This window comes from Morone saxatilis, unplaced genomic scaffold, assembly GCF_004916995.1.
Source record: "Morone saxatilis isolate NCDOM2014 unplaced genomic scaffold, NCSU_SB_2.0 Contig16, whole genome shotgun sequence".
NCBI classification, from domain to species: domain Eukaryota; kingdom Metazoa; phylum Chordata; class Actinopteri; family Moronidae; genus Morone; species Morone saxatilis.
In genome coordinates this window covers 24109119-24135846 of record NW_023339718.1, presented here as the reverse complement: position 1 = coordinate 24135846, position 26728 = coordinate 24109119, and the positions used below count along the sequence as shown (strand labels likewise).

At 40.2% G+C, this 26728-nt stretch overlaps 2 protein-coding genes across 2 annotated transcripts in view; one reads left to right on the top strand and one right to left on the bottom strand.

The window, feature by feature from the left end:
- Positions 1-4576, bottom strand: part of bicdl1 (BICD family like cargo adaptor 1) — a gene marked incomplete in the record, with an annotated part of 18333 nt that extends 13757 nt beyond the window's left edge. The window contains 2 exon segments of the mRNA XM_035658686.1: positions 2457-2672; positions 4199-4576. Of these exon segments, the coding sequence (XP_035514579.1) occupies positions 2457-2672; positions 4199-4576 (594 nt within the window).
- Positions 4577-11321: 6745 nt separating this feature from the next.
- LOC118325940 (citron Rho-interacting kinase) overlaps positions 11322-26728 on the top strand; it is a 39602-nt gene continuing 24195 nt past the window's right edge. The window contains exons 1-9 of the mRNA XM_035658806.1: positions 11322-11633; positions 16386-16487; positions 17973-18116; positions 18357-18476; positions 22742-22912; positions 23136-23189; positions 23355-23408; positions 24460-24600; positions 26223-26348. Coding sequence (XP_035514699.1) covers positions 16479-16487; positions 17973-18116; positions 18357-18476; positions 22742-22912; positions 23136-23189; positions 23355-23408; positions 24460-24600; positions 26223-26348 — 819 coding nt within the window. The 5' untranslated portion in view covers positions 11322-11633; positions 16386-16478. The remainder of the gene's footprint in view (positions 11634-16385; positions 16488-17972; positions 18117-18356; positions 18477-22741; positions 22913-23135; positions 23190-23354; positions 23409-24459; positions 24601-26222; positions 26349-26728) is intronic.

The following is a 26728-nucleotide window of genomic DNA, read 5'->3' as shown; positions in this document are numbered from 1 at the left end:
AAAAAAAAAAAAAAAAATGTTGGTAATTTATTGGGAAATACATACATAACTGTCCTTAATCTATTTCTACATTAATGTAAATCTACATTTATTTATTTCTCTCTTTCTACATTTATATTTTATTAACTTCTGATTATTCATTCAAATATGTATTTGTTTGTTAATTGATAAATAAGTTGTTATTCATTCACAAGTTGTTTTTTTCTACTATTTGTGTGTTGCTGTTGCTCTCACAATTGAGAGGCTACTCCTCAGTAGCTGTTTATATTGTCCAGTCACCGCTCTCTGAAATGTGATTTCCAGCAGGCATGCCAAAGGACTACAATAACAAGCTCATAATCACTTGGACAGTGCATAGGAACATGTGCTATCCATAGTTTTGGACAGAGCTTATAGGAGGCCACATATGGACTCATTTAGATCAAAAGACTGTTCCTGTTAAAGAGTTAACTATTGTGAGAAACGGGGGAGGGCAGATGAAAATAGCCACTCTCCAGTGGATTCACTACCGCAGAGTTTCCTCGGGGTAGTTTTTACACTCCCTCAGTTCACTCAGAGCTGTAAACAGTTAACATTACTTAGTCACAGCCCATTGCTTAGTAATAAGCACAGACACAGAGAGAGAAAGAGAGAGAATAAAGTAAGACAGACAGAGAGAAAGAAGGATAAAATGAGAGAAAGTAAGAAATGTGGCTGACCTAATTTATTTTATTACCCAGCAGGTCCCCCTCTGTCTGTCCAATTCACTGAATCATGGGATCTGGATCGATGCAGTCAATTAGGTCTCATAAATTTCACTGAGTCACAAAAACCACAAGATATGCTCCCCACAAAACAAAATACAGACCATTTTCAGGGAATATCTTTATAGATTTCCCACACCCAGGTTTCAATTAAATTAAATGCAGTTTAATTATGCTAAGTGCCTGCTCCTGCTTAGATCTATAGCAACTGACCAGTCCAGGGCAGTCCTTGATTGCAATGTGATGATGGTGTTGGGGCAAGATGGGGGCAGGAGCCTGATTTAAACTGATTAAAATGAGAAGGAGAGCTGCTCCGCACGGCAGCGAGCTGGGGGTTAAAATAAACTGCATGGAGCCTCCTCTTCCCTGAGCAGTGTGTGCCTGGCAGCAGTTCATATCTTCTCCCAGGATTGGAAACAGCACACACACAAACAGTGTGAGCGTTGCCATAGACAGCACTGCTGACAGGGTTATCAAAGCACCGGCACAGGCTTGTCAACCTTTGTATACTGGCATCCACTGTCAGCCTACCTGGCAGCTGACAACACTGTATGTGGCCCTTAAGTTGTTTTAATGGCGTTACAGGTGTTACTGGATACTGTAAATCCCTCTGACAGGCTAGGTTAGCGTGACGTAAAGTCCTGCTCCCGAAAAGCAAGCTCATCGCTGTGACAGTTCTACAGTGTGTTGAAGTGATATGTAGCTTTTCAACCAAGCAGTTTGGGAAACACAACATGATATATAGTGACATTAAATGTCATTTTGTCCTAGTGTGAAAAAATGGAGCCACCATGGAAGGGACAGGACATGGACAAATTAACCAGAACATCACCACGTATAATTCAGGCTAATCCCACAATAACACAAAAGAGTTACGTTAAAACCTCTTTTACACTGTCGCATTTGCAAGCTTCACAGAGATAAAGTTCACTGCCTGAGTGACCACTCTGTATGAATAAAGTGTCCTTGTTTTGGTGTAGATGGAGCAGATTGAGGTGTTGTACTGAGCTGCTTAGCAGGGCTTAATCAGCTGTAGCTACAAACACTCTCAGCTCCATCAATCTGCACCTACTGCCAATTTCTCCTGACATGTGTACAGTACATCACATCAACAAGGATACAGCACCAAACCTTGCAACCTTGAGCGCTGCTATATGTATGTATGTATCTATCTGTCTGTCTGTCCATCCATCAATCAGTCTGAATGTTTCATATGTGACCTTTTCTGCTCTGTCTGTTATAATAACTGCACTCAAATGACCTGTCAATATGCAGAGTGCTGTTGCATAAGTGTGTAGTCCAATCATTCTAAATTATTCAACATAAGACCCGGAAGCTCCACTTTTATATTGATGACTTAGCATAATTCAGGTGATGTTAGAGAGAGTCAGGCTGAATGGAGGTAAATCCCCCCCTGAGGGATGATGAATCCTCACTTGGCTGAGCATCTTATGTCATGTCAGCCAGGCAGACTTGAACTGGACTGAGTGGCCCCAAGGCCAGGCCAGGGAGAAGCACATACTGTATACACACATACACGCACGCACACAGGGTGGAGGGGCATTTAAAGCAGCATTAAGACCATGTGACACAGTGACTCAAAGCCCAGGCTAATTAAATCATCCATGCAGATTTGCCCTCAGGCAGTACATCTGAAGCACACACACACACACACACACACACACACACACACACACAGGCCCTGCTGCTCACCCTACTGAGTTGCTCCAGCAGTCTATGGTTCTGTTCAGAGAGCTCACTGATGGCCTTGGTCTTGTCTCTGTCGGCCTCCCTCAGCTGGACCTGGTGGCGCTCCAGCTCACCCTGCAGCTGCTGGACGTCCGTCTCCAGCTCGGCCACACGGCCCTCCCACTCCCCCTCTCGACTTTCCAGACGCCGACGCAACTCGTGCTTCTCCTGCTCCAAGTGCTGCATGTGAATGAGGGGAGAGAGGGTGATATAGGGTTAAACCTTCATTTGCTTGAATTTGTTTTACAGTGCTGTCGTAATTGTACAGAACATACAGTACAAATCACTAAGGGTGACAAAGTCAGAGACACACAGAGGCTGGTGCTTCAACAACCTGAGAAAGTTGTTCTTGATCCTTGGAAACATTTATTCATATTTAAGGTAAAATAATTTAGGGGGACAACTTGATCCCCTCACTACACATCATTGTGTAATAAACACTACAATAAAGGCACAACCAAGTTGTTGTTTTGAAAGATCACATTTCCAGTCTTAACTTTTTTTTACCTTTTATGCAAAAATCTGACTTATTTAAATCGTGGTGCTAATGACGTCAATGACTATACAATCAGCATTAACATATGATGCTAACAATGTAAAGAAAATTGGAATATTGTGCCATATGCCAGAAATGGAAAGTTTCGTTACTAAACAACACATAAAAACATGCAAAACGGGGCAATAAAAAAATGCAAACCCAAAATTTAATGATATAAAGTAGAGATAGACAACTGGGAGTTGTTCGGTCTCTGTTAATAATATTATAAAGAATACGGTCTAGACAGGCTCTATATGAAAAGTGTAACTTATGATTTGGTGGTATCTATATATGTATAAATAAAATTGGGAAGAAAGAGTGAAAAAACAACAAAAACAAACTGAACCAGTGTCTTGTTTTCCTAGCTCTTGGAGTGACAGTCCGGCTAATAAGAAGCTTCTTTCTATTCTCTAGATGGCAACAAACAGTGGACAGATGCACTGCACCACCAGTGGCTGCCAGAGTTTGGATGGGGGGTTGTGGTTAAGTCCAAGGCTGAAGCAGCTGGCATCTGTGTGACCACTATTTTCATCTCTGTGTGAATGCCCGAACAAAAGGAGGGATCAAAGAGAATCAAAACAACATCAAACCCTGTCGGAATAAGATACCAGGAACTGTAACGACATCAATGATAAGAGGAGTTTGACATTAAGATGCAGCTTATTTCTCTGAGCTGCAACACAGGGATGAATATGGATCAAAGGGCTGAACAGATGTACAGTAGATACAGTAGGCCCTGGACAGCCACAGGATTAGCCTTTGTTTTTTCTCAGGCCACGTGCTTGCTAGTGTGAAGGATTTTGAAAAACAACATGAACAAAAGCTCAGCTGTACAGCATTCAATGTAAACATGATGTGTGAAATGACTTAGGACTGTGCTACAGCTTCTTTAGCTTGGCTGTTAATGACAGTGTAGTAGACTTAGAATGACCAGCAAGTTTCAATTCACCCAGTGTAGCTAGTTCCCAGTCTATAGCACAACTATATGCATAAAAAAGCGAATCATGCTAGAAACAGCTGCTACAGGCAGCATTTGTTATGATCCTCTTGAGTTTGTTTACAATGCAAAGGCCCAAACTTAACTGTAGGATGATGGCATTTTCAGAACAAACCAGAGATGCGGCAGCATTAAAACTTGAGTATATGATATTTTCTTTTCTTAGTTTACCTCTAATTTCTCGTTGAGATCTTTGTGCATTTTCTCATATTGCTTGGTCAAGTCTTGGTTTCTCTCGAGCAGCGCTTTGCCGAGTTTAGCAGCTAAAACCAAGTCTTTTTCCTTTTGACGGAAGAGCGACAACAAGTCTGCAGGCGTCTCTAGGTCCGACAGCTGCTTCTCGTCGTCCCGCTCCCCGGTAAGCATGGCCAGTTCCTCCTCTAAGGCCATGCCGAGGCCTCCGGAGCCGGTGTGCCGCAACGGGTGACCCTGAAAGCCGCCCGGCTCCTGAGCTGCAGGGCTGGCCCGGGGCTCCATGCAGTCGCTGTCCAGCTCCAGTGGTGCTGAAACCACGGCGGACGTCTGCAGGTCTAGGCAGAAAGCGGACATCGCCGCCCGGCGGAGGAGAAGCCAACAGATAAGAGCCGACCGATTTCACTCCGGATGAACCCACCCTGCTCTGACAGGGTTGGGCTGACCGGACCGGCTTGTAATCGACATTTCATCCACCATTCTCGCAATTCCGAGCAGGATCCAGTTAGATTGTAAACTATCGTCTTCCCAGTTTCCTCACGTCCCTCTCTCCTCCTCGTTAACCTACCAGCCGCGACTCTGGCTCTGAATGAATCCCAGCAAACACCGCCTCCTCTGCAGCTCACTGACTGGCTGTTTATTGATGGACACACACAATGTTATTATCCCGGAATAAACCGCCTCGATGAGCTCTGCGTAGCGGTCGGTCGGTCATGGTCCATCCCGTCTCGGGGTCCTGGGTCCCCCATAATGATCGGCCTGTTACACCGGAGGCATTTGCCAGCCAAACAGATGAGCGCGATCCCGATGCCTTCTCAACCTCTTTCCCGTCTTAAATGCGCGTTCCCGCCACGGTAGTGACGCCGGCTGCGACCTGTTACAAACGGCCAGCCCATTGGCTGAAAATGATAGCGCCATATTTTGGTGCTTCTTGCACACATCTGTGACACCCAGCAAATGAGCACGTGAAGGGCTATCACAAGAACAGACCTTAACTATTGACAGTAACGTTATATAGGATCAGTAGTCTGGTAACCACTGACGGATACGGTATTTAGTATAGGCTGTACCCACTACAGTAAACTGTATAGGTAAGATACTGGTACCACTCGACCGAGTACATTATATAGGTTATACGTCTGTAACCACTGATGATAACCGTTATATAGGTAGTAGGCTGGTTAGATCCGACGTGACAGTAGACTTATATAGTAGGTAGGGTGGGGGGGGGGGGAGGGGGCGTGTGATACCATTGACAGTAACATTTATATATTAATGAACTGGTAACTACTGACAGTAACGATGTAGTAGGTAAGTAATGGGTACTGCATCAACAACTGACAGTAAACGTTTATATGTATTCTGTAACCATTGAATAAGCATTAATAGATATAGGTTAATATGTAACCATTGACAGTAACATTATATATACTGCTACTGGTCAAATTTGGGTCAGAAATGGTGAAGCAAGAACATCCTGTGATGTTTGGAGATTCCCTTGAATTGAAGCCGGTGCTTTAAACCTAAAAATATGATGATGAATATTATTTGCTTAATTTGACATATTATGATATTAAATAATATCATGTTAGAGAGAACCGCTACCCCAATTATGATGTTTTTCTGACCTTACCCACAAAAAAGATAATTTGACACTTTTTTTGGTTTCCTGTTTTCCCAGTATCCCCAGTGGTGAAAAGTAACTGATCTATTGTCTGAAATACATAAAGGCAACTGTGCTGCAAATACAACTTGTAGCCACCTCACTTGAGTATTTCCATTTTATGGTGACTTCATTACATTTCAGAGGAACTTATTTATGTGACAGCTAAAGTTACCAGGTACATGGCAGGATTTTTATCAAATATGATGCATTGTTATTGTTTAAACTGTTATATTAAACACTTAGTGTGTAAAGTAAAATTGTATTCCCACCTTAAACATTAGAGTGCTGTAATAATATAGCTATGTGACATTATGAAAGGTCCCACTCTGAATAATAAGTAGCCTACATTTACTTTTTGATTTTACTTACTTTTGAAGTACAATTTGCTGATAACACTTGTACATTTATGACAGAATCAAATTAGATTAATTGAACTATGTATAATTGGTAAACAAATGTAATGTGAATTTAATTGTAGCTGTTTGCATCCATAGCAGCTGTACATGGCTCCATATGAAGAGAAATGTCACACTGGCCTTAAGCTTCAAGTTCAACTGCCCCAGGCTAATTTGAAAATGCCATGCCATGCCAAGGCTAACATCTATTTTGAAGGTATTTTTCTCTCTTTTTTCCATGGATGAAGGTGGTAGGATTTGGTCCCAAGAAACTAAGCTATTAATTTAAGAATAATAATCCCTATAATTCCACATCAGCAAGCTGGACCTCACTCGTGGAATGTTAGGAATTATGGGATCAGGACAATACAAAAGATGTTAATTGAATCAGATGTATAGATGCATAACTTCCTTGTTTTTTCTGAATTGGGTGTCAGACTGCATATTGATGTGTGCATATTTTAAACAGAAGCGTAACACTGAGAACTGCTTGCTAACTGGCTCATTTAGGGTCAGGGCATAAATTAAAGGTTAATATTACCGTCAGGATTAGGATTACATTAGTGTGATTTTAGGTTGAAGGTTAAGGAATTAACATTCTGATTAAAGGCCCTCACAGATACAGCAATATGTGTGTCTCTGTGTGTGTGAGCGGGGGATGAAGGGGTAGAGATGAGGATAGGATGTCGGGGGCGGGGCATTGATGATGAATGATTGCAAACAAAGCCTCTTGAGCTGATAAAATGAAGGCACAAAAGAAGTGGGTCACAGCCTGCTGGTCCACTGTCCCTAGCTCCAGGGGTCGTGGGGGGCCACACAGTAGATAATGGGTGATTTCCTCAGAGCACATCAAAACCTCACTGCTTGGATAAACTGCTAAGCCGAGTGAATTTTGCAGCCTACATTATCCTTATTAGTGTAATGCTGCTGGTGTTGAGTTGATGGCAAACACAAGGAAAAACAACAACAACCTCTGTGCTATTACACACAGTATTACAGCCAGATCAGTCTGAAGTGGGTTGCTTTTAGAGTTAATAAGATTTGTATTACAAACAATATGTTAACAATTACTGTTACAATGCAGCAAAAAAAATAAATAAATAAAAGACTGAACTAGAGTTAAATACAATAAAAATCCCATCAGAGAGCTTATAAATGGACAGTGTTAATGTTAAAACATTGTGACATATTAGCACAGCAATATGTAATGTTACATAACGTTTTTGGTAGATAATGTACATTTTGGTCATCGTAGGAGAAGAAACTGATGATTGCATGAAGCTTTTTGTTGGTAGTATTGATAAATCGACTACCACACATACCCCCTGCAGGGGCAATACTGCAGGGGTGCTTGATTTAAAAAATAAATAAATAATAAAAAAATGTCAGTCATGCATAATTCCTAAAATAATTATACAGTTTCAAAAAAAATATATAAGTAAAGCACATATTTTATCAAATATTCCTATTTTCAATGCAATCAGCCACAAATTTTCAACTGCAGTAAAACCTCTGGTGGCCTGCCACCTAGAATGACAGAGATCCTCAGTAAAGCACAACAAGCCATGTTTCTCTCAGTTCAGTGCAACCACATTGCTTTCACGTTATTGCATGATGCCAGCACATTAGTTTGGCATGAATTTCTTTGATGATGGATTCTAAACAACTGAAATGAAGCATTTAAGTGTTTTTCTTAATAAATCAGACACCGATAGCTTGTACTGGTCAGTGGGTAATCAAATTGGTACATTAATGAAATAAGTTTGAGGAAGCACTGATCTACCACATTGCCTGCCTCTTTGGATGGAGATAAACATTACCAACTGGCTCCTTATTGCTCTTTATTATAGACTGTGGCTCCATCTGTGGGAAAAAAATGATATTACATTCACATTTCCCAAAATGATGGGTAAACAATCAAGAGCTTACACAGCGCTAAAGAACTGCACAGATCAGATCTTAAAACTTTGGGGTTGCTGTGTTATAATGATCAATGCTATAAACCACCATGCAATGATTTTATGAATGATCAGCAATTACTTTGGTTATGAGAGATTAAGGATCCATGAATAAACAAAATTGTCTTTTTAAACATAGGCAGCCATACAGTTGTAACTCAGGTTACAGAGGTCCAGCATTTATAACCAATTCCCCCAGACAACATATAACCTTATGTCTGTGATGGATTGTCAAAGACATCAAAAGCTTTGTCTGTAAATCTGCGAGCGGCAGCATCCCATCCCTTCTCCATATTGTCTTGTGGTAGTCATGTAATTTACCTACTGAATAAGCAACCTTTATTCCCCTCAAACAGTGAATCTAGCTCCTTTAATAGTGCCAGTTTACAACGAGTAGTGTCTTCCTAGTACTTAGTGTTCTGTGCTTATGTAACACCAACCCTTAGTCATACAGGCCTGACTCTGCCTTTTTTCAACTAATGCAAGGCTGTTATGTAACAAAACTAGACTCTTCAAACCTCTAGATTGCACTATTTCTCTCTGATACCCCCTAACCTCATACCAACATACAGAACACACAAGACATATAGAAACGTAGCCATTTCAATATTTTGCCAGTGGGAGGCAGTGTTTTTATACTTCTTCTAGATGACTTGGAAAGCTTGTCAGGCACCTGCTGCAGAGGTACCGCTCTCTCTGATCGGTTAAGTTTCCCCTTGTTGATAGGTTCTGCCATTGCTCTATTGGTATACTACTATTTAAAGCATTTACCATTGCTGTGCACGGACATAAAAACAACCTTTAAAAAATTAACAGTACTGGGCTTACACACTGTAGAAAGATTTGAATTGTCAACAGAATATGAAGTGATTTTGAGGTAATTCATTACATTACGTTACAGGGACAGCCTAGTGAAAACATCTAGTCAAAAGAATTGTAATTTTCCATCTTTACTTCAGAAAGCTGGTATTGGCCTTAGAGACATACAATACCTTGTTGCTAGGTAACATCAGTATGATGCCTCTGCCTCAACCCAATACTCCTCCAAATCACTGCGAAAATGCAACCCTTTTTCATACCGATGTCAGTAAATCGTTATAACGTTAATATAAACTGTTATTAATAGTTTACCAGTATTGCTTTCACATGTAACTATGTGAATGTTAGGAATGCTTAATGTGGCATAGGAAAATACATGCAGACTTTAAAAAGATTGTTTTTACTTTGCGAGCAGTAACCTGTAATAGCTGTCTCCACAACAGGCTGTATAGTAAAGGTTTAAAAAAGTGTCATGCTGAAAAAAGGCACAAAGGTCTAACAGCAGACTGCATTATGTAATGGCATAAGCTAAAAGTTCTGTTCATTAATCATTTTACATTTTTTTCCCAAGCATAATGAAGGATTGATAAGAAAACTGCGCTTCTCACCTGCACAGATGTTAGGTTGCATAGGTGTCACTTTGAGAGGCTGTTTCTGTGGCAGGTAAGACCTCATCCTGGGTCCATGTCGGGAAATCTTTAATTGTGGGCTCTTTCTCTGATGATTACAGTAACAGATCTGCTTCCCTGAAAAGGCCTGAAAGAACCGAACTAAAACAATGTCATTAACGCACTGGATTCAAGGAGCAAAGAGACAAATTCAATCAGTATGGAGGATGTGTAGAGATGAAGATAGTGGAGATGTGATTTGATTCCAGGCCAGCATATGGGGGTATGCTGCCCTGGCCTTACGTACAAAAACTCTTTTGTTATACAGCTAAGGTTTTCCACATGCCTTCATTAGTAATACAGACATAAAAGTCCAATTAACAACCAGTAAGAAGTATAAGTGAGTACTGCCACTGGTTACTGTAACACTCATTGATTGTACAGTACTGTGCTTTCACCTTCTGAGCATTTTGTCCCTTCTTCTGCGCTGATGCAGTACTGCTTGCCAGGTTAGGTTCTGCCATCTGTTAGTGTGTGTGTAATCTGTCACTGTGTGTGTGTGTAGTTTGCAATTCAGTATCACAGTGACGTGTCACTTGGCTTACATTAACATAAAAACAAGAAAATTGAGGTGAGGCTGAACTAGTGTGTCAGACACTGGGGACCTTGTTAGGTTGTGTCATGACAGTACTGTTAACTCTTGTACAATAATACTTCAATATGCTTTGTCACAGTGTTATCTGTGTACATTAGTTTACAGTACTTTCAGTGTACTCTGTTACAGTGCCATTAGAGGTTATTCTGACACAGTGCACTTCACGTGTAGTTTAGCAGCAATGCTCTGTTTAATGCTTTTATTTCAAGCAATTACAGAAATGTTAGTGACATTTTGGTGGTAAGGAATGATGACATATTGTTAGAAAGCTCCTTGCTGGGCTTTATCTAGAAGCAAAAAGAACACAGTAGCAACTGTACTATGAAACTAATGGGAAAATACAAATGAAAAGTTTGACAGACTCAAAGACTCATAGCCCTTATTTGAGAAAGTGATCATCTCTGCAAATAGAATTTATAAATTCTACAGGAAGGCTACTGTATGTTATAAGTCAAACATTACTATTGTTTTTGCACTGCTATAAAATAAAGAAATGGTTTCCCTTTTGCTAAAAACCTAATTTCATATTCCGCTTTCTTCAGGAGAGAATTCAGTGCTATTTATGAAAAATTCTACATAATTAAACAATATAAACATTTATACTGCCTTCTCCTTTTTCAAGAAAGAACCTGCATCTCTTCTGAATGGTTCTTGTTTAGTTATTAGAGTTCAGTTATTAGATTGCATTGCTTCTATTCATTTAGAGAAGGTTTAGTATGGGGTCATTGTGTTTAGTCACTAATGAGCTGCACAATTCCAGGTTTTTAGTACCTGACATGAACGTACAGTACTTTGCGAGCACTGGGTGCTGACTGTTATCGCAGTGTGTCAAGCTGCATACATTAGTGTGATTAGTGACGGCTGCTGCAGTATACAGGGAGAAGAGGAAAGAGTTGGGGGGTGGTAAGGGTGAGCGCTTGACAGAGTAGAGAGAGAGAGAGAGAGAGAGAGTGAGAGCTTCCTCTCACTCTCTACAGTATGTGATCACCGGTCTGCTGCATTACTCTACAATGCCATTCCTCGGTAGTCCTGCACTCCCTCCCTCTCTCCTCCGCTCTGTCTCTCTGCTGGCAGTAATCTCCAGCCGCTCTCGCTGCCTCCCAGCTTTCTGCCCCGCCACAGCACATCTCTCTCCCCCCTCGGCTCCGCTCTCTCCCCAGTGAGGATGACATCCCCAAATTTGATGAACCAGCGAAGCTCTCATTCCGGCTGGTGGCTTCCGAGGGAGACCCCACATGAACGGGCTTACTGGACGAGGTGGTGCCGCGTCTAAGGAGCTTCGTAGGAAACCCATCAGCTGTAGCAGTCTCTGAGTAAGTGCCATACTATTTTACTTACAGTGCGGCTCCTGTCAAAGAGAAGGGAAGGGGTGAGGGGGATGAAAGGATGAAACCAGTGTGTTTGCTACAGTGCATCGTTGTTTTCCCCATCTCAGCATGTTGGAACTATTACCTGACTGAGTGACAGTGCTGGGGTTTATGGAGTGATAGCATTGAGTACAGAGCTTATGCAGCAGCTGTATCTTGTCTAACAGGAGTGAGCGCTGTTCTTGGTCACGACACCCTCATCGCTGTGCGTACTGTAGCATACACTCATACAGATGGCTATCACTCCCCGGGGTGGCGTTCAAACTCTGCCCTGTTTGTGTATGCTCATAATGAGACCACTGCATGCCCTTTTCAGGAATCGGATTAATCTATACCAAGACTGAGGAAGTTTTGAGACAAAGTTTATCTACAGTATAATACAGTGATTCTCCAGATGATCTGAACTCACTTTAGGCTTCCTGTTGGTGGAGGTGCTGTAGTAGTTGGGACTGAGATTCTAAAAGAAAGCTGAAATGACAAAGTCAGTGGGAAAAAGTATGACAAGACGAAGACTGTGGTTGGAGGAAAGTATCTCTATGGTAACAGCGGGTTTTGCCAAGGGTAGAGGAGAGGTGAAGGAAGCTTGCTGCTTCTTTCTGGCGCCTATTCAGCTGGATCATAAATTACAGCACTGACTTTTCAGAACAAAACGGAATATTAATGAAGAGATTGTGGGAGAGAAAGAGAAAATTATAGATACATTCCTGGAGAGATAGATTATCACAGTATGTAGTATTATGTAGAGCAACTGGATAGTGTGATTTGTGTGCTTTATAAGTTACCTAAAACATGAAGACTGTATGTATTCCTTATTTTAATGGTTCAATGTTTTACAGGAGGACTGTGCACTTACATCTGTTGGTGTTTATTTTAATCTGTGTTAACCTGTTCATGGAGGCAGACCAAATTGGCAGTAGATGGATCAGAGGAAATGAGAGACACCTGTGCATAGTCAGAAAGCAACTCTCTGCAGAACAGATCCGTCAATGCTAATGTGAGTTGTGATGAGAGAGAGAGAGAGAGCTCTACTGCTCCATATCCTCAAGTGTAATTTTCCCAAAAGCCTCCTTTAGAAGCCCACACTGATCCTCTTTGTCATTTGGAGTTGTGATATAATGATGGACTGGATTTTTGAAGTGCCTTCCCCAAGTGCTCATCATACTTTTATAGATTGTGATGTTCTGTCAGCTCGACCACCACAGATGGGGGATGCATCAGTGCCGGAGCATTCAGGTGCAGATCTGTCGCTTTGGTGGCCCCAGTGAAAACTGAGAGTGTTTTTAGTATTATTTAACCCACCTTGTGTCAGACAGTCACTGTGCAACAGTCTTGTCATTGGAGAGTTGAGGAATAATACCAGCCAATTAGTAATTAAATGCTAATTGTAGCTTTAGCAGACTGGGTTTACACCCCTTCTATTGCAACATGTTCCACTGGATACTTGTAATAATTTTAACATGACAACAGCTTGGGTACTGCTGGCCTAAAAGTGCAATTCTGAACACCAGTTTGAACTGTTTCAGGTGTGATTTTCTTTGAATAGCTCATATAACAAAAGGTAGCTATTTCGGACCAATGTTTATATATTCAAGGGCTGCACCGTTAATCGAAATATTATCAAAATTGCAATATGACCAAGTGCAATATCCAAATCACAAAAGCTGCAATTTTTTTGATTAAGGTAAAATATGCTTGTTGCACATTACAGCATTACTGTACAGTAGTTCTGAAGAGATGCCCTAGCCTACAAATCTTGTTTTCCAGATGTAAGAAAAACTTGTTTGTTTGGTACCGACCCCAACAAATGTCACATGATCATCATAACTTTTAATAGTTTTAGTGAAAATTAAATTTGTGATGCAAAAATGATAATTCCCAATCGTAAATCATAATGCAATCTCAGTATGTGTCAAAATAATTGGCATATGGTTTTTACCATATTGTGCAGCCCCAATGTCTTCATTTGAGTTTTGAGTTAACTATCAGGATAAGGATAAAAATCTCCAGCATCATTTGCAGCAGCTTCACAATCTATTGAAATGTATTCAAATCATTCATTTTAATGCATGAATTGTGCTAACCAATGCAAATGCACTAGAGCTATTATGCACCTCTGAAAATATATGGCACTCTAATGTCAAACATATTCTATGGATGAGGCTGCATTTACGGATTGGCCCGGGTTAATCTTCAAAGCCTGTGGTGTTTAGCAGGAAACTATGGAGCTTGAAAACCACGTTTGAATCAGAGAGCTGAAGCAGAAGCCCGAAGCGCTCAATCTTTCTTGCATGACTGTGGTATTACTAATTTGTTGTTGTCATGACAATAGGCATAATGTGTCTCTTAGTACATGTGGAGAGGACAGGCTGAAAGATCAAACTAGAGGTGAGTATATGGGAGAGGGACTGTGAGCTGGTTTTTAGAGAAGAATCTGTGCCACTACAGTGTTGCAACAGGTCTGTGATTCACCGCTGCCTACAGCCCATACAGTAGCACCTGCCCCTGGTCACCCTGCAGACTGAATGTAGAGCAACACTATGACTGGGATGCAACCTCTATCCACTCTCCTCCTCTTCAACAACTCTGACTCACAGCCCAGCACACATTATTCAACCCACGAAAAAGAGCTCCTCGACTTAGTTGGAAGCCAATGTTCCTCAGTGAATGTTACTGTTGTTGATGGGCTCTCACAAACAAGCGGTATTTGTGGTACATTTCTGATTGAAGGTACCGTAATTATGTGGCTGGCACGGATTGTAAAAAACAAGAAAAAATATAGGATCGTTTTCTGGACTGGAACATGTGTACAAAAACAGAAATTGGGAATCAGATAGGCCAGCTCAGCGGTGAAGCTGTCTTTCCTGTAGTTGTAATAAGCTTTATAAAAGTATAGTTATTATTAGTAATTGCTTTCAGGGAGCTTAATTATTGCAGAGGAGGGGCCCAGCTGCACAGTCTGTTAGCTCAGCTCATTATGGCCAGTCAGCTAGCACTTGAGTCTAGGAGGAAGACAGCCAGATCTGAGTCCCATCTGGTGCCTCATGCTAGCATGGCATCCTGTAACCACCAACTTTACCACTGGCTGGCTGTTGAGGAAGTTCTCCACATTGTTAGGAAGTATACAACACTAAATCATGCAGTGTTGTTAGTGTCCCAGCATACATAAATGTATGGCGTTCATTAGGAGCTCTGGGAGCTGCTAGGAGACATGGACCAGTGGGGCAAATAAGGTGTCTGCCAGTCAAAATGCTTTCACATGAAAAAAAACCTTTAGGGGATCACATCTGTGAGGTTAAAATGATTTCTCTAACTACTTTGCTGCCTGGTTTCAGAGCAATAAATACAAACAGGACATTTTGACACCTCATCTAAACCAGACAGCAGAATTATGTGCCATTGATGAAGATCAGCAGGTGCTATAGAAAGCTCACCTCAGCTAACGCTTCGCTCATACCCATCATCACTCATTACAAGCCACCTGTTCCTGCATCATGTCATGCCAATGAAACTGGAGGACCAGGCAGTATTCTGATGCAGCTTGGGAACATGCTGCGTGGCCCTGCTGTGTCATTGAACAAACCAAACCCCAAAATGACCCTCCAAGCATAAGGATTACATCACTCACATATCTGGGGGAAATATTAGTAAGCACCAGAGTCATCCCTTAAGACTCATAATGTCTGTTGTTCGGCTGCAATGTCTGCATAGCTTTGGGTGTTTTTTTAATCAGATACTACTGCATGCCATCTTCTGGGCAGCAACAAATGTGATGGCCATGTCCTGCTGGAAAGTATACACTAAAAAAGCAATACAGGCAATATAAATGACAATTCACATCATAACAATAATGCAGCAGTAAAAACAAACAGCAATCCGCCAGAGTCCACATGTTAGCTGAGCTTGAGCTGAGTATGTAGGGAGGAGTGGGAGGTGAGTCTCTGCTTTTTATAGACTTTCTCCCTCTGTCGCTCATTCTTCTGCCTGCCTCTTGATCACAAAAGCTGCCAAATATATCCAGTGGTGGTGAAAGAGGCTGTTGTGTGAACACGAGCGGGCTATTTATAGTCTCTGCTAAGCTAGAATATGAGCGCATATTTGGTCAGCACAGTTTGGCTCTCCTGTGGTATACTCACTAAATATCTAAACTGTGAACAACATGCATCTGCTAGTTATCTGTGTGATCATGTTACTGTTTAATAGAAGAAGTGTTACAGTAATAGGTTTCCAGGTATATCTGTTATGTGAATTTCTCAAGCCTTCAGTGCTTGATTGCTAATTGCTTGGCATTAAAGCCAATGTTACAATTTGGTTTTGAAATGTGTTTAATAAGGGCACATTTTCTTGATTAGCTATTTGTAATGAACATATCTAGTTTTGATTGCAATAATCACAACTGTAATCTAGGGCTTAACAAACGTCCTTAGTTGTTTAAAAGTAGATGCGTGTATTCGACAGCCTGCTGTAACTTTAATGATGAGTGTCAGAACATATATGGAAGGTAAATTATTCCAGTTGACAGACTGAAAAAAAAAAGCCATGTATACAGTATGATTATAAAAGATAAGTGTTTTACATAAGAGCACTGAGTCAGCCCTTCGTCAGTGTTCAAGAGAGGTTGGGCATAAAGACTGATTACTGTCATGTGTCTCTCCCTATTCCCTATCTCCCATCCTCTCTTCACGCTCTCCTCTCCTACAGACTGGTGACTACCATCCATCAACTCTCTAGATAAGACCATCTCTTTTGGAAAAACCTCATTAAAAAGACAAAACAGCCAGAATTGCCGGACACATGTCACAGGTATTACTCTTCACATGGTAAGAGTTTGTTTCCAGAATGAGCTAAATCAGCCATCTGTTTGTCACTTTGCCTTTACATCATAGCTGAGCTGGTGTGTGTGTGTGTTTATGTATCTTAGTATTCCATGTCACTATCTGACTATTTGTGAAAATGGGGCCGTCCTTCTGGCATGAATCTGACACAGTTGTACAGGCTTCACGAAAAAGTATGGGTGTGTGATTGAACACTTATGGTTCTTTTTAACACATGGGATGAAATTACAAGTGGAAGTACCTTAAAAGTAAAACAAGAGTATGAGGTGCTGAGGTACTTAAAAAAGATATGGTCTTTCCCATGCAATGGAAAAACTATGAAAAGAGAAGTCAAACTAGGTTAATCTAAATGTTGAAACACTTAAAAAAAGTGAATTAACATTAGTGATGAGTGCATGCATCTCTCCTCCCACTCTCTCCTACCTTTTTCCAAAATATACTTGTTATTTCTATCAGTGACAAAAAAAAAGAAAGCAAACTATAAATAATTATCCATTTTGTTTCAAAACATCACATGAATGTCTGTTTTGCTAAACATCCTCCATCAACACATTTTACCATTTGGTTTTACAGTGAGATGAGTTAATCCTCCATGGTAAAGATAATCTTTATGTGGGTTTGCTCTACTGGCTTGTAGTGAGATTCAAACATACGTATTGACTCATTTTGTCTTGTAATTGTAAATTAAAAATACTGAAAGTGAGGTTAGCATGTGGTTCGGTATATTCCACCCAACAGCTCGCAGTGATGTGTGAAGCAACTTGCAAAACAGGGAATACTCTATTTAAAGTAGTATAGACTTGACAACAATAACTGAACCACTTCACCACCTCCATCCCACCATAAATCAACATTTTAGATCTAAAAAGCACAAACTTCACTGACCTATTTCTGTAAGATTTTGTAGGTAATGTCCATCATTAACCTTTGTTATAATCAGATCACTATACAGCATCTTTTCATCTTCCTCTTAAATGTGTTTAAATGGTCAAATCTAGTGATTCTTTGCAGTGACGTTGGATTCCAGTGCAGTGTTATCCCATTGCTTTAACTGGCTCCAGCCCCATGCTGTGGCGCCATGTTGTTGTGAGCATGTGTCTGCATTCTGACTGTGTGTTAGTGTTACCATACACTAAGTGCTGTGACTGTGTATCTGCGACTGTGCTGCAAGCCCTGCTGTTTCTCTGGTTTCCAGCACTCCTCAGGCCCTGTAATGCTGTAATGGCACATCTAATTGTATCATTGATTGCTACCAATGACATGTGCCACCAAAGTCCAGTCTTGCACACACACACACACACACATATTTTAGCCAATAAGAAGATATCCCTAACACGGCTACACTCTCAAGGGACGCTGTAAAATATTTTATCTACTCTCATCCATGGGCTCAGAGATTCATTAAATGATACAAGACCATCAGAGAAACGTTATGTCCATGCTATGTTTCCAGGTTGAGCAGGAAATCTCACTCGTCCAGAGGAAGATGTCTGACCTTGAGTCAGTGTTGCAGCAGAAGGATATAGAGTTGAAGGCCTCAGAGACCCAGAGGACCATCCTGGAACAGGACCTGGCCACCTACATCACAGAATGCAGTGTGAGTAGGCCTGTAGTTACTACAGTGGACAACACGTGGACTGTTTTACTTCTTCCAAATATGCATGTGTGGGTGGATAAAACACATCTTAGCTTAACATAATCCACAATGACCAAAATTGACACAAACAAAAACTTCACATTATCCGTATGCATTGCAGAGCTATTGTATTAGACTGTATTTGTTTTAGCTGGGTGTAACAAACTGTCAACTGACTGAACGTATGTGTATGTGTTTCAGAGTCTAAAGCGCAGCTTGGAACAGGCTCGTATGGAGGTGTCACAGGAGGACGATAAAGCACTGCAGCTTCTCCACGACATCCGGGAGCAAAGCAACAAGCTGCAAGAGATCAAAGAACAGGTAGGACGGCATTGTGGGTGTCATCCTGGTCGGTCAGTGGGTTGAGATACATACTGTTTACTCCTAATGTCGTGGGCTCAAAACTGAACCAAGGAATAGCAAATCACTAATCCATCACTGGTTTTAACTTGAACTAAATCTAATTCCCTTATTTGATGGATACTTGCAGTGATGGGTATACTGTACTCTATGTAACACATGCAGGAGAAATGTCAAAAGAATTATCTCTTAGAAAAGAAGCAGGTTGGGAATGTTTCATAATGACAGTCAGATGGAGCAGGTCAAGTCACCAAGGCTGAGTGTGTGGGGTGTGAGTGTTAATTAGACAGGCACATGATGTTGGAGCCCCACCACTCTCTGTAGGGGTGCAGTCAGTATAGCATTAAGCACTTACTGTGCAGCATGTTAAGAAATGCCTCATGCTGCAGTAGTATACATATGTGAATTGTTGTCATCACCTTTTCATTTAAATCCTTGAACCTTTTCTCATCGAGAATATACAATATAAGGATGTAGTTTAACCACAGTGTTTTATTGACTTATTATGTGTCTGTGAAGATTTTCAATGTTTGAGAAGAGAGATTCACTTCACAATAAAATTAATTCAAAGTTTATTAGTTTATTTGAAAGAAAAAAGCAATGCACCCGATTTCTCAGACTAAGTTGGTTATACAGTCTGTAGTTCTCTGTATGTAGTATAAGGACTGTATCAGGTGTGTCAGTGTGAATCTCTCTGGAATCAGGAATACCATTAATGGAGAAAGAGACAGGGGAGCTTTACTGTACACGCACCCCTTAATTACTGAAATCTAATGTGACGAGTGTGGCATGTATGAATGTTTTTGTGTCAGCACCACATGACCGAGCGTTGCCAACTGTGAGAATTAAGCCGTTACAAGGCTGACAGCTTAGGACAACAGACAGAGAGCATGAAGAATCATCTTCCTGGCTTTATGCACCTTTTTTTTTCTGAAAAAGGTAATAGAAAAGCAACCTGTTTTTTCTCAGCCTACACTAGGGCTGGTTACCAAGCACTGAATACATTGTGCAATGGTTGCTATGGTGATGAGAGCCATATACCTACGATTGAAGAGAGCACTGATGCAGTGGGCAGGCTGTCGTGATGAGGTGCTGGGACCTTAGCTCATACTGTTTGAGAAGGAGAATTTTTGACCATCACTTGATATACCGCCCTAAAATTAGTGACGATGTGTGTTTGAGGAATGCACCCTGTCCTGAATAGAGCTTTTTTATTATCTCGTATCTCCCCTGGTGAGACAGTTTTGAAAAACTTGATTTTATATCCAGTACTGTACACACCTGGACAGATTGTTTGTTTTGGAAAGTTACAAAAATTGTCAGATGCAGACCCCCAGTACGAAGGGCGTTTCATATCCTGTTTAGACTCTTCGCTTACTTCCTATTTGAAGCATACTGAGGCCCTTGGGGATCCCTCAGGAGGAGCTGTCAGATCCCTTTCCTCAGCAACGTTGTTACTCTAATGTTAATTTTAGCATGTATAGCTGAGCCTGAAAAGCTGACTATGAGTTTTCATTCTCCTTGACAGTTTTGTTTACAACCTCAGAGAGCAAGCCTAACTATAAACATGTTAGATTGCTAGTTTGACATTTGTGCCGGCATTGCTACCAAAGCGACTGTTGGAAGTTGAACAGGGGAATATTCATAATAAACCGCCTTCAGGATTGTCAGGAGGTGTGAGTGAAGGTTCATGTTGATCAACAGCTGTAAGACTGTGGGTAATTTTAACATCTCATAACTGGATGTGTATCAAGCAAGATATGTATGTATATATATACACATATACATACACACACACACTAGTTTGGTGCATATTAACTGGCCCTGTGTTCCCATTGGTGCCTCTCTGCAGGGTATTTGCGCTAGCTAAATCCAGCATTTCATCTTGAAAAGCATCTGTCTCCCACGCTCTGTCATATGACTGCAGTGTTTATCATTTTCATGCACAAGTCATGCAGTGTTGGAACAACAAACAGTAGAGATTGGGGATAGATTCATTTTCAGAGAAAAGCAATCTGTGCCAAAGCCATTAAGACCTGCAAACATATGCAAACACACAATTTCACCACAGACTTGAGAGCAAAGAAGACCTATGGAAAACCAAGTTGTTTCTGTCTTGGTTGTGTTAACACAGTTACACTTGCAAGTGGACAGGTCTGCAAGTTCCATTAGATTTATTTAAAAATCATTATCTCATAATGATGATATATACAAAAATCAATGCAGATGTGAAGGTACTAACAAAAATTTCCTTCCTCTAAAACATTTGGAAAGCCATGCACTATTTACATCCATGTTTGAATAAAATCCTCTTTACCCGCCTTAGTTATCGCTATGGTAATTGTGTTGCTATGGCTTTCAAACTTTCCGTTGGCATGTAGGCTGTTTACAATAATAACACTGACAGATTCACAGCATGAAATTCGTAGTAATCTTTGAAATAATGGGTCCTTGATTGTTTCCAGCTCACTCCTTTTTAAAAACTTGCTACAAATGTTAATGATCTATGTAGAAGATAAGGAAATAAAGAAAACGCATTGTCTTGCAGTAAAGAGCTAGTTAGTCCTAGTCAGTGTGATCTTACATTTGTCCTTTTTTAAATCTAACATAACCAAGCTTGGATGCTTACATACTTTGCTTTTTTGCCAAGATAGAGAAATAATCACTGATTTGAAAGTTTTTCTTAAACTTAAGGAGGTATTAAAGCTGTAAAACTGTGGTATGAATTCATGGTGTTGACAGTGACTGCTCACTTGACACTGTATTAGTTTTAAATGTCTTTCTTTTGTCTCTTGGGGGTGTTTTCAGTATGAGTAAATGATCCACAGCGGCTAAATTTCAAGGCAAGTGACGCAAACGATAACCTGAATGGGCCAAGGACAGAAAATATATTGTAAAACTGGGTTTCTGTAATAAAATAAAACTGTGATTCAGCGCTCCTCAAGGCCTTAGTTGTTGAACATCATATTGAAAGATGAATTCCCTTGTCTTTAATTTCCTCACACTGAGTGACTGTTTCGCGGAAGAATTACTGAAATTTTATAGCTTTTGTTGACTTGGGAAGTCACAAACTGATGAAAGGTAGTTCCCAGGAGATCCAGTCAGTTCTCATTGACAGGAGCTGTCAACCTACTCTTGTGGAGCCAAAATGAGTAGAGGGAAGGCACACAGGTACTTATATATTGTGCGAAGCCACATCACTGGTAGTGTATCTTACCTGACCCACACAGGTCAGTTCCCATACATATGGAAGGCCAACAGTGTTAGGGAGACAGTCTTTTTACTCAAACATCCATGGTTACATATGTAACCTCCTGTTCCACTCTAAATTATTTTAACATTGTTGTCACCATGTCTGATGTTGTCTGCTTCGCTTGTCCTAATCTGTGTCGGTTGAGCATCAGTCTCCCTGGATGCAGAATGATGCTACTTTTTATTAGAATGACAGACAGACCGATGTGCCCTGTAAGCTGATGAGGAGGTTGAAATTAGATCTGTTAGGCTGTGACTAATTACTGTTAAACAGACATGTGCATTAAGTGACTCTGGCTGATCACATTTTTCTCTCCACATTCCTGTCTCTGTTCATTGACTTTTTATACCATCAGTGTGGTTATACTTGCTAACATATTTGAAGTGTCTCTGTACTCACATTACTACCAGAAAAATTACATATAATGTAATTGCTTCCACTATGGAGAGCTGTTTTCATCCTGTTAAGTTTGCATTTGCTAGCAGCATATTTAAAATGCATCTCTTATAAATGACTTTGTTCTTATAAATGATGCAGTGGCTTCTAACAAGAACATTTTTAGGTCAAACAGCATTGGGCCTGATGGAGAGCTGTTTTCCACTTAAGACATATAGTAATCACTCTGCCAATTTCTTCAAGAATTGCTGCACTGGTAGAAGGGCACCCTTAATGGCCGATATAGACAAATATAGTCATGTTAACTGGATAAAGTGCTTAGAAGTAGCCAGAATTTGAAAATACTGTCTCTTATTCCAGGTTCTTTTTGGCAGATGTATGTGCTCCTCCAAGTGGAATGGACTTTTTATCTGGAAATTTCTTTTTTTAATGTTATTGCTCCTTTTGTGTGCATAGGGCTATTGCTCCTCTCCCTCTTTTCCCCCTCTCCCTTCCTCTCCTCCTCTCCTCTCTTCTTCCTCTTCTTTGCTCTTCTTCTCTCCTCTCTTATCCAGGGGTTTCTGTGGTCTTTGTGCAGGAATATCATGCCCAGCTGGAAGAGATGCGAGTTTCCATCAGACAGCTGGAGGAGGACCTGTCTGCTGCTCGTCGCCGTAGCGACTTGTATGAGGCTGAGCTGAAAGAGTCTCGGCAGACCAGCGAGGAGCTGAAGAGGAAGGCAGCCGACTACCAGCATAGGATGCAGAAGGTCTACACAGTAACTAAAGCAGTTAATGACCCTGAAAGTTACATAGGAAGGAGTTATGGTCCCTTTGGCACATACTGTACATACTGTACAGGCTCAGAATCATAGTGTAGCTCAATGTAACAATATGATTCTATTATAACTCACTTGTAGTAATTAGGATGTTTCTACCTACGTGTCATGATCATTACTGCGAGGGATCTCAGAGTTTTCTATATCTTCACAGGCCAAAGAGCAAGGCAAAGCAGAAGCAGAGGACCTGATGGCCAAGTTGGAGAAGGTAGTTTATGAAGTTCCTTTAATTGTAATAAGATTCAGTGATTGGTGAGGACTGCAAAAATATGTCTAGATAAGGACACTGGTGAGTTCAGGTGACTTTAACAAAGGATGATACGCTTAAATATCAATCTTTACATATGATAATGACTGTATTTTTCTTTTTTAGACAAATGCTGAGCAGCAGACAAAGATCCAGGATCTTCAAGAAAAGCTTGGCAAGGTAGAATATTTTTGCTGGGAAGATTAATGAATAATTTATATGAGCTTCTGCTTCCAAATGCAAGAGATGTAACAGCATTTTACCCTTTCAGATGATTGTATAAACTCCTTCTCTACCCTTAATGACCTCCTTCTTTCTCTTTATCCAGTCAGATTTGCTCTATGGCCCAAGAACAATTAAGCTGTCTTTTAAAACTACAGTTACTGCTTAATTATCAGCAATCAAACAGTTTTGTCCTCATTAGTAAGATAATTTCTTCCTAATTGTCTTTTCCTAGAATTTAATATTTAAAATTACCATCCATTCTGCCAAGAGCACACAAGGTTGTGGTGCTGATATTCAAGGCTGACTGTGCCCACGTTTGGGATAGGTCTACTTCTGGCTCAATGTAAACTAGTTTATTAAATAGCAAGTAGGGTGGGACTTTGTTTATTAAAATAACTCAGTAGTAGTTTGTTAAAGAAGATCTTATTAGCAATAGTCTGTAGTTTGTTTACTAGTACGCACTGAACTTTACAAAAGGATGTCAGTTATTCCATATATATATATATATATATATATGATTTGTTATTATATATTTTGACAAAATTATTTTAATTGGTGTAGTTATTAATCATTCTACAGTGGTATGTGTATTAGAGATTGGTCCATGGGTCTTCTTAAAAAGTCGGAAATCCAAAAATCGTAATTGTGGGCCTTAAAATATGATAAATATGATTTTGATTGGTCTTAAAATTATTAACATTGCTTTTTTAAAGTTACATTTTTCAGTCTCACTTTTAAATATATTTTTGGTAAAATTATTTATTTATCATGCTGTAAGTTGTTACAGCAAAACAAAACCGACATTGAACCAAAACCCATTTGTCTTTGGATCCTTTCATTGTATCCATACTTTTTTGCCAGTATGGATGTGAAATTATTCTTAAATTGAATTCAAAATGGTCTTTGAAAGATTTAACCTGTTGAAAGCTACAGACAATCTTACAATAAAGTTTGTGTAAATAACATGTACACACACATTGAGTTGTATTTTTCTTTGAACCCGCAGTCGTTAAAGGCCACTGCTGAAGCAACGGACCTCCTTCAGAGTATGAGAGTGGCCAAAGAGCGCATGGAGCGAGATCTAGAGAGGCTACACAACAAGGAAGACTCCAGTGACAGCCTGCGTAGACGCCTCCGTGAGACTGAGGTACACACACACACCTCTGTTATCACACACACAGTACACATACTACAAACAGCTTAGCATATATGTGTTCTGGCCTCCTGCCGGTTTCTTCTTGGTATTCTGTGTATCATGTCATTTGCTGCTTTGCAGCATCACAAACCTCTTTGTTTAAAGTGTTGCATAAATAAATCTGCCTTGGGTATCTGCTTAACACAAAGAGCCCATATGTTCTCTTGTTAACGTGTTGGTTTTGCACCTTCTGAGGAACACTTGTGCTGTGATGGCATAATAGCATGTCAAATAGCCTGAATGTTTGACACAGTTGATCATAATTTGTAAAGCAAATCCACACTTGTTCATGTGGTTTGTGAAGCATAAAGTGTAAAACTAAACCAAAGAGTCTTTAAGGTGACAAACAATTACATTGATATACCTCTGCACAAACAATCATACTCTCAGACTTTCACCGATATCTCTTTAGTGCATAAAGCAATGTTTTTTGTACAAATATCACCGAAAGTCCTGTTGTTTGATTGTGTAGAGACAATATGAGGTCTTGAACAGAAAAGCATTATTGTTACTGATGTTGTGAAGCTAATCAGTCTGCATGTGACATTTTACTAATTGATTCTCCAGTGGATCAGTAATTCCTGTGGCTCAGTGCTCCTGCTTCTGCTGTTTTTGCACACAGTTTTTCTTGGAGGCCAAATCCACTGGGTAAACTGTTAATGCCTTAACATCTAAATTTAACAAAAAGAAAAAATCTGTATCTGTGTAAAAGCCTTTTCATAATGATGCATTTTTGCATTTTGCACCAGGAAAAGACAGCCAGTAGACATTTACAGTTATTTCTTAAACAAAGTTTAAAAAACCTAATATGAAATTTCAAGCATCTAAACATGCACTTTTGACACAGCTGTTTTTCTTGTAATAATCATCAAGGGAGTATATTTCAGTTAGCAGGGACTCCACCATGGTGTGCAAGAGCGCAGATACCGACAGGCAGACCTTTCATCATCTTCAGCATTGTCTCATAAGCATTTGTCTCAGAACCCATTTATATATGTCCAATGCACAACTGTATCGTGACCTACTCACGCAATCCATCAGCTTTAATAAAATCCTGCTACAAATATATGCATAGGGATACATTATGTATTCATTCATGCAGTGTCTGTAGTGTACAGTGTACTTTTTTAGGGGTTGTTATGAGATCTTCTAAAACAGCACTTTACATCAAGCACTAGACATTTCAATTAGCATAGGTTAATTTAGACAGCAGAGTCAGAGGAAAGAAAATGTGCATGTGGTCAAATTTGAACAGCTCCAAAGACCTCTCACACCATCACAGAAGAATGCAAATGGGCTCTTTGGGACCATTGTGAGGAACTTGGAATAATGAGATATAAACATTGCAGAGGTGCATCACAACATCATAACAAGCCAAATGGATTCAACTGCCACAGTATGTCATCAGTTCTTCCTTGAAGCGGAAATCTTGAGTCTAATAACCATTTCTACAAAATGTGCTATGACGCCCACGTAGCAAAAAGCACTATTTTGGATTATGAATCTTTTGACCTGACTAAAACAACCATTGTATAAGCCAGTTAATTCAGATTGTGTTCATTGTGTGTATGCAGGATGGTAGGAAGACTCTTGAGAACCAGGTGAAAAGGCTGGAGATTGTCGAGCGCCGGGAGACTAAACTGAAGGATGAGATCCAGAGCAAGACCCAGCAGATTCAGCAGATGGCAGATAAGATTCTGGTAACCCACCTTTCACTACTTGTGCGGAGCTAAAATAATCAGAGGAGGTGTGAGATAAACATAGCTCATTGTCATCATTGCAGAGGAAGTGCTATTTTACATAATACAATATTTCTGAAAAACCTAATGTTTATCATGTATTGGAGGATCTGGATGTAAACTACTTTTGGATCTGCATCCAGATCATCAGGTAAACTAATGGATTATTAGTGTGGGGGTGTATGGACTGTCTATGAATGATATCTCTCGCTCTCTTGTTACATCTGTTAAGGTGGGGCAAATTATATGATTAATTCTAGATATAATGAGCCATTCTTGAGACAAGTTATGATTCTTTAGATAAGGCCATAGAGTTTGGTCACATTACTTTCAGCTTCAAC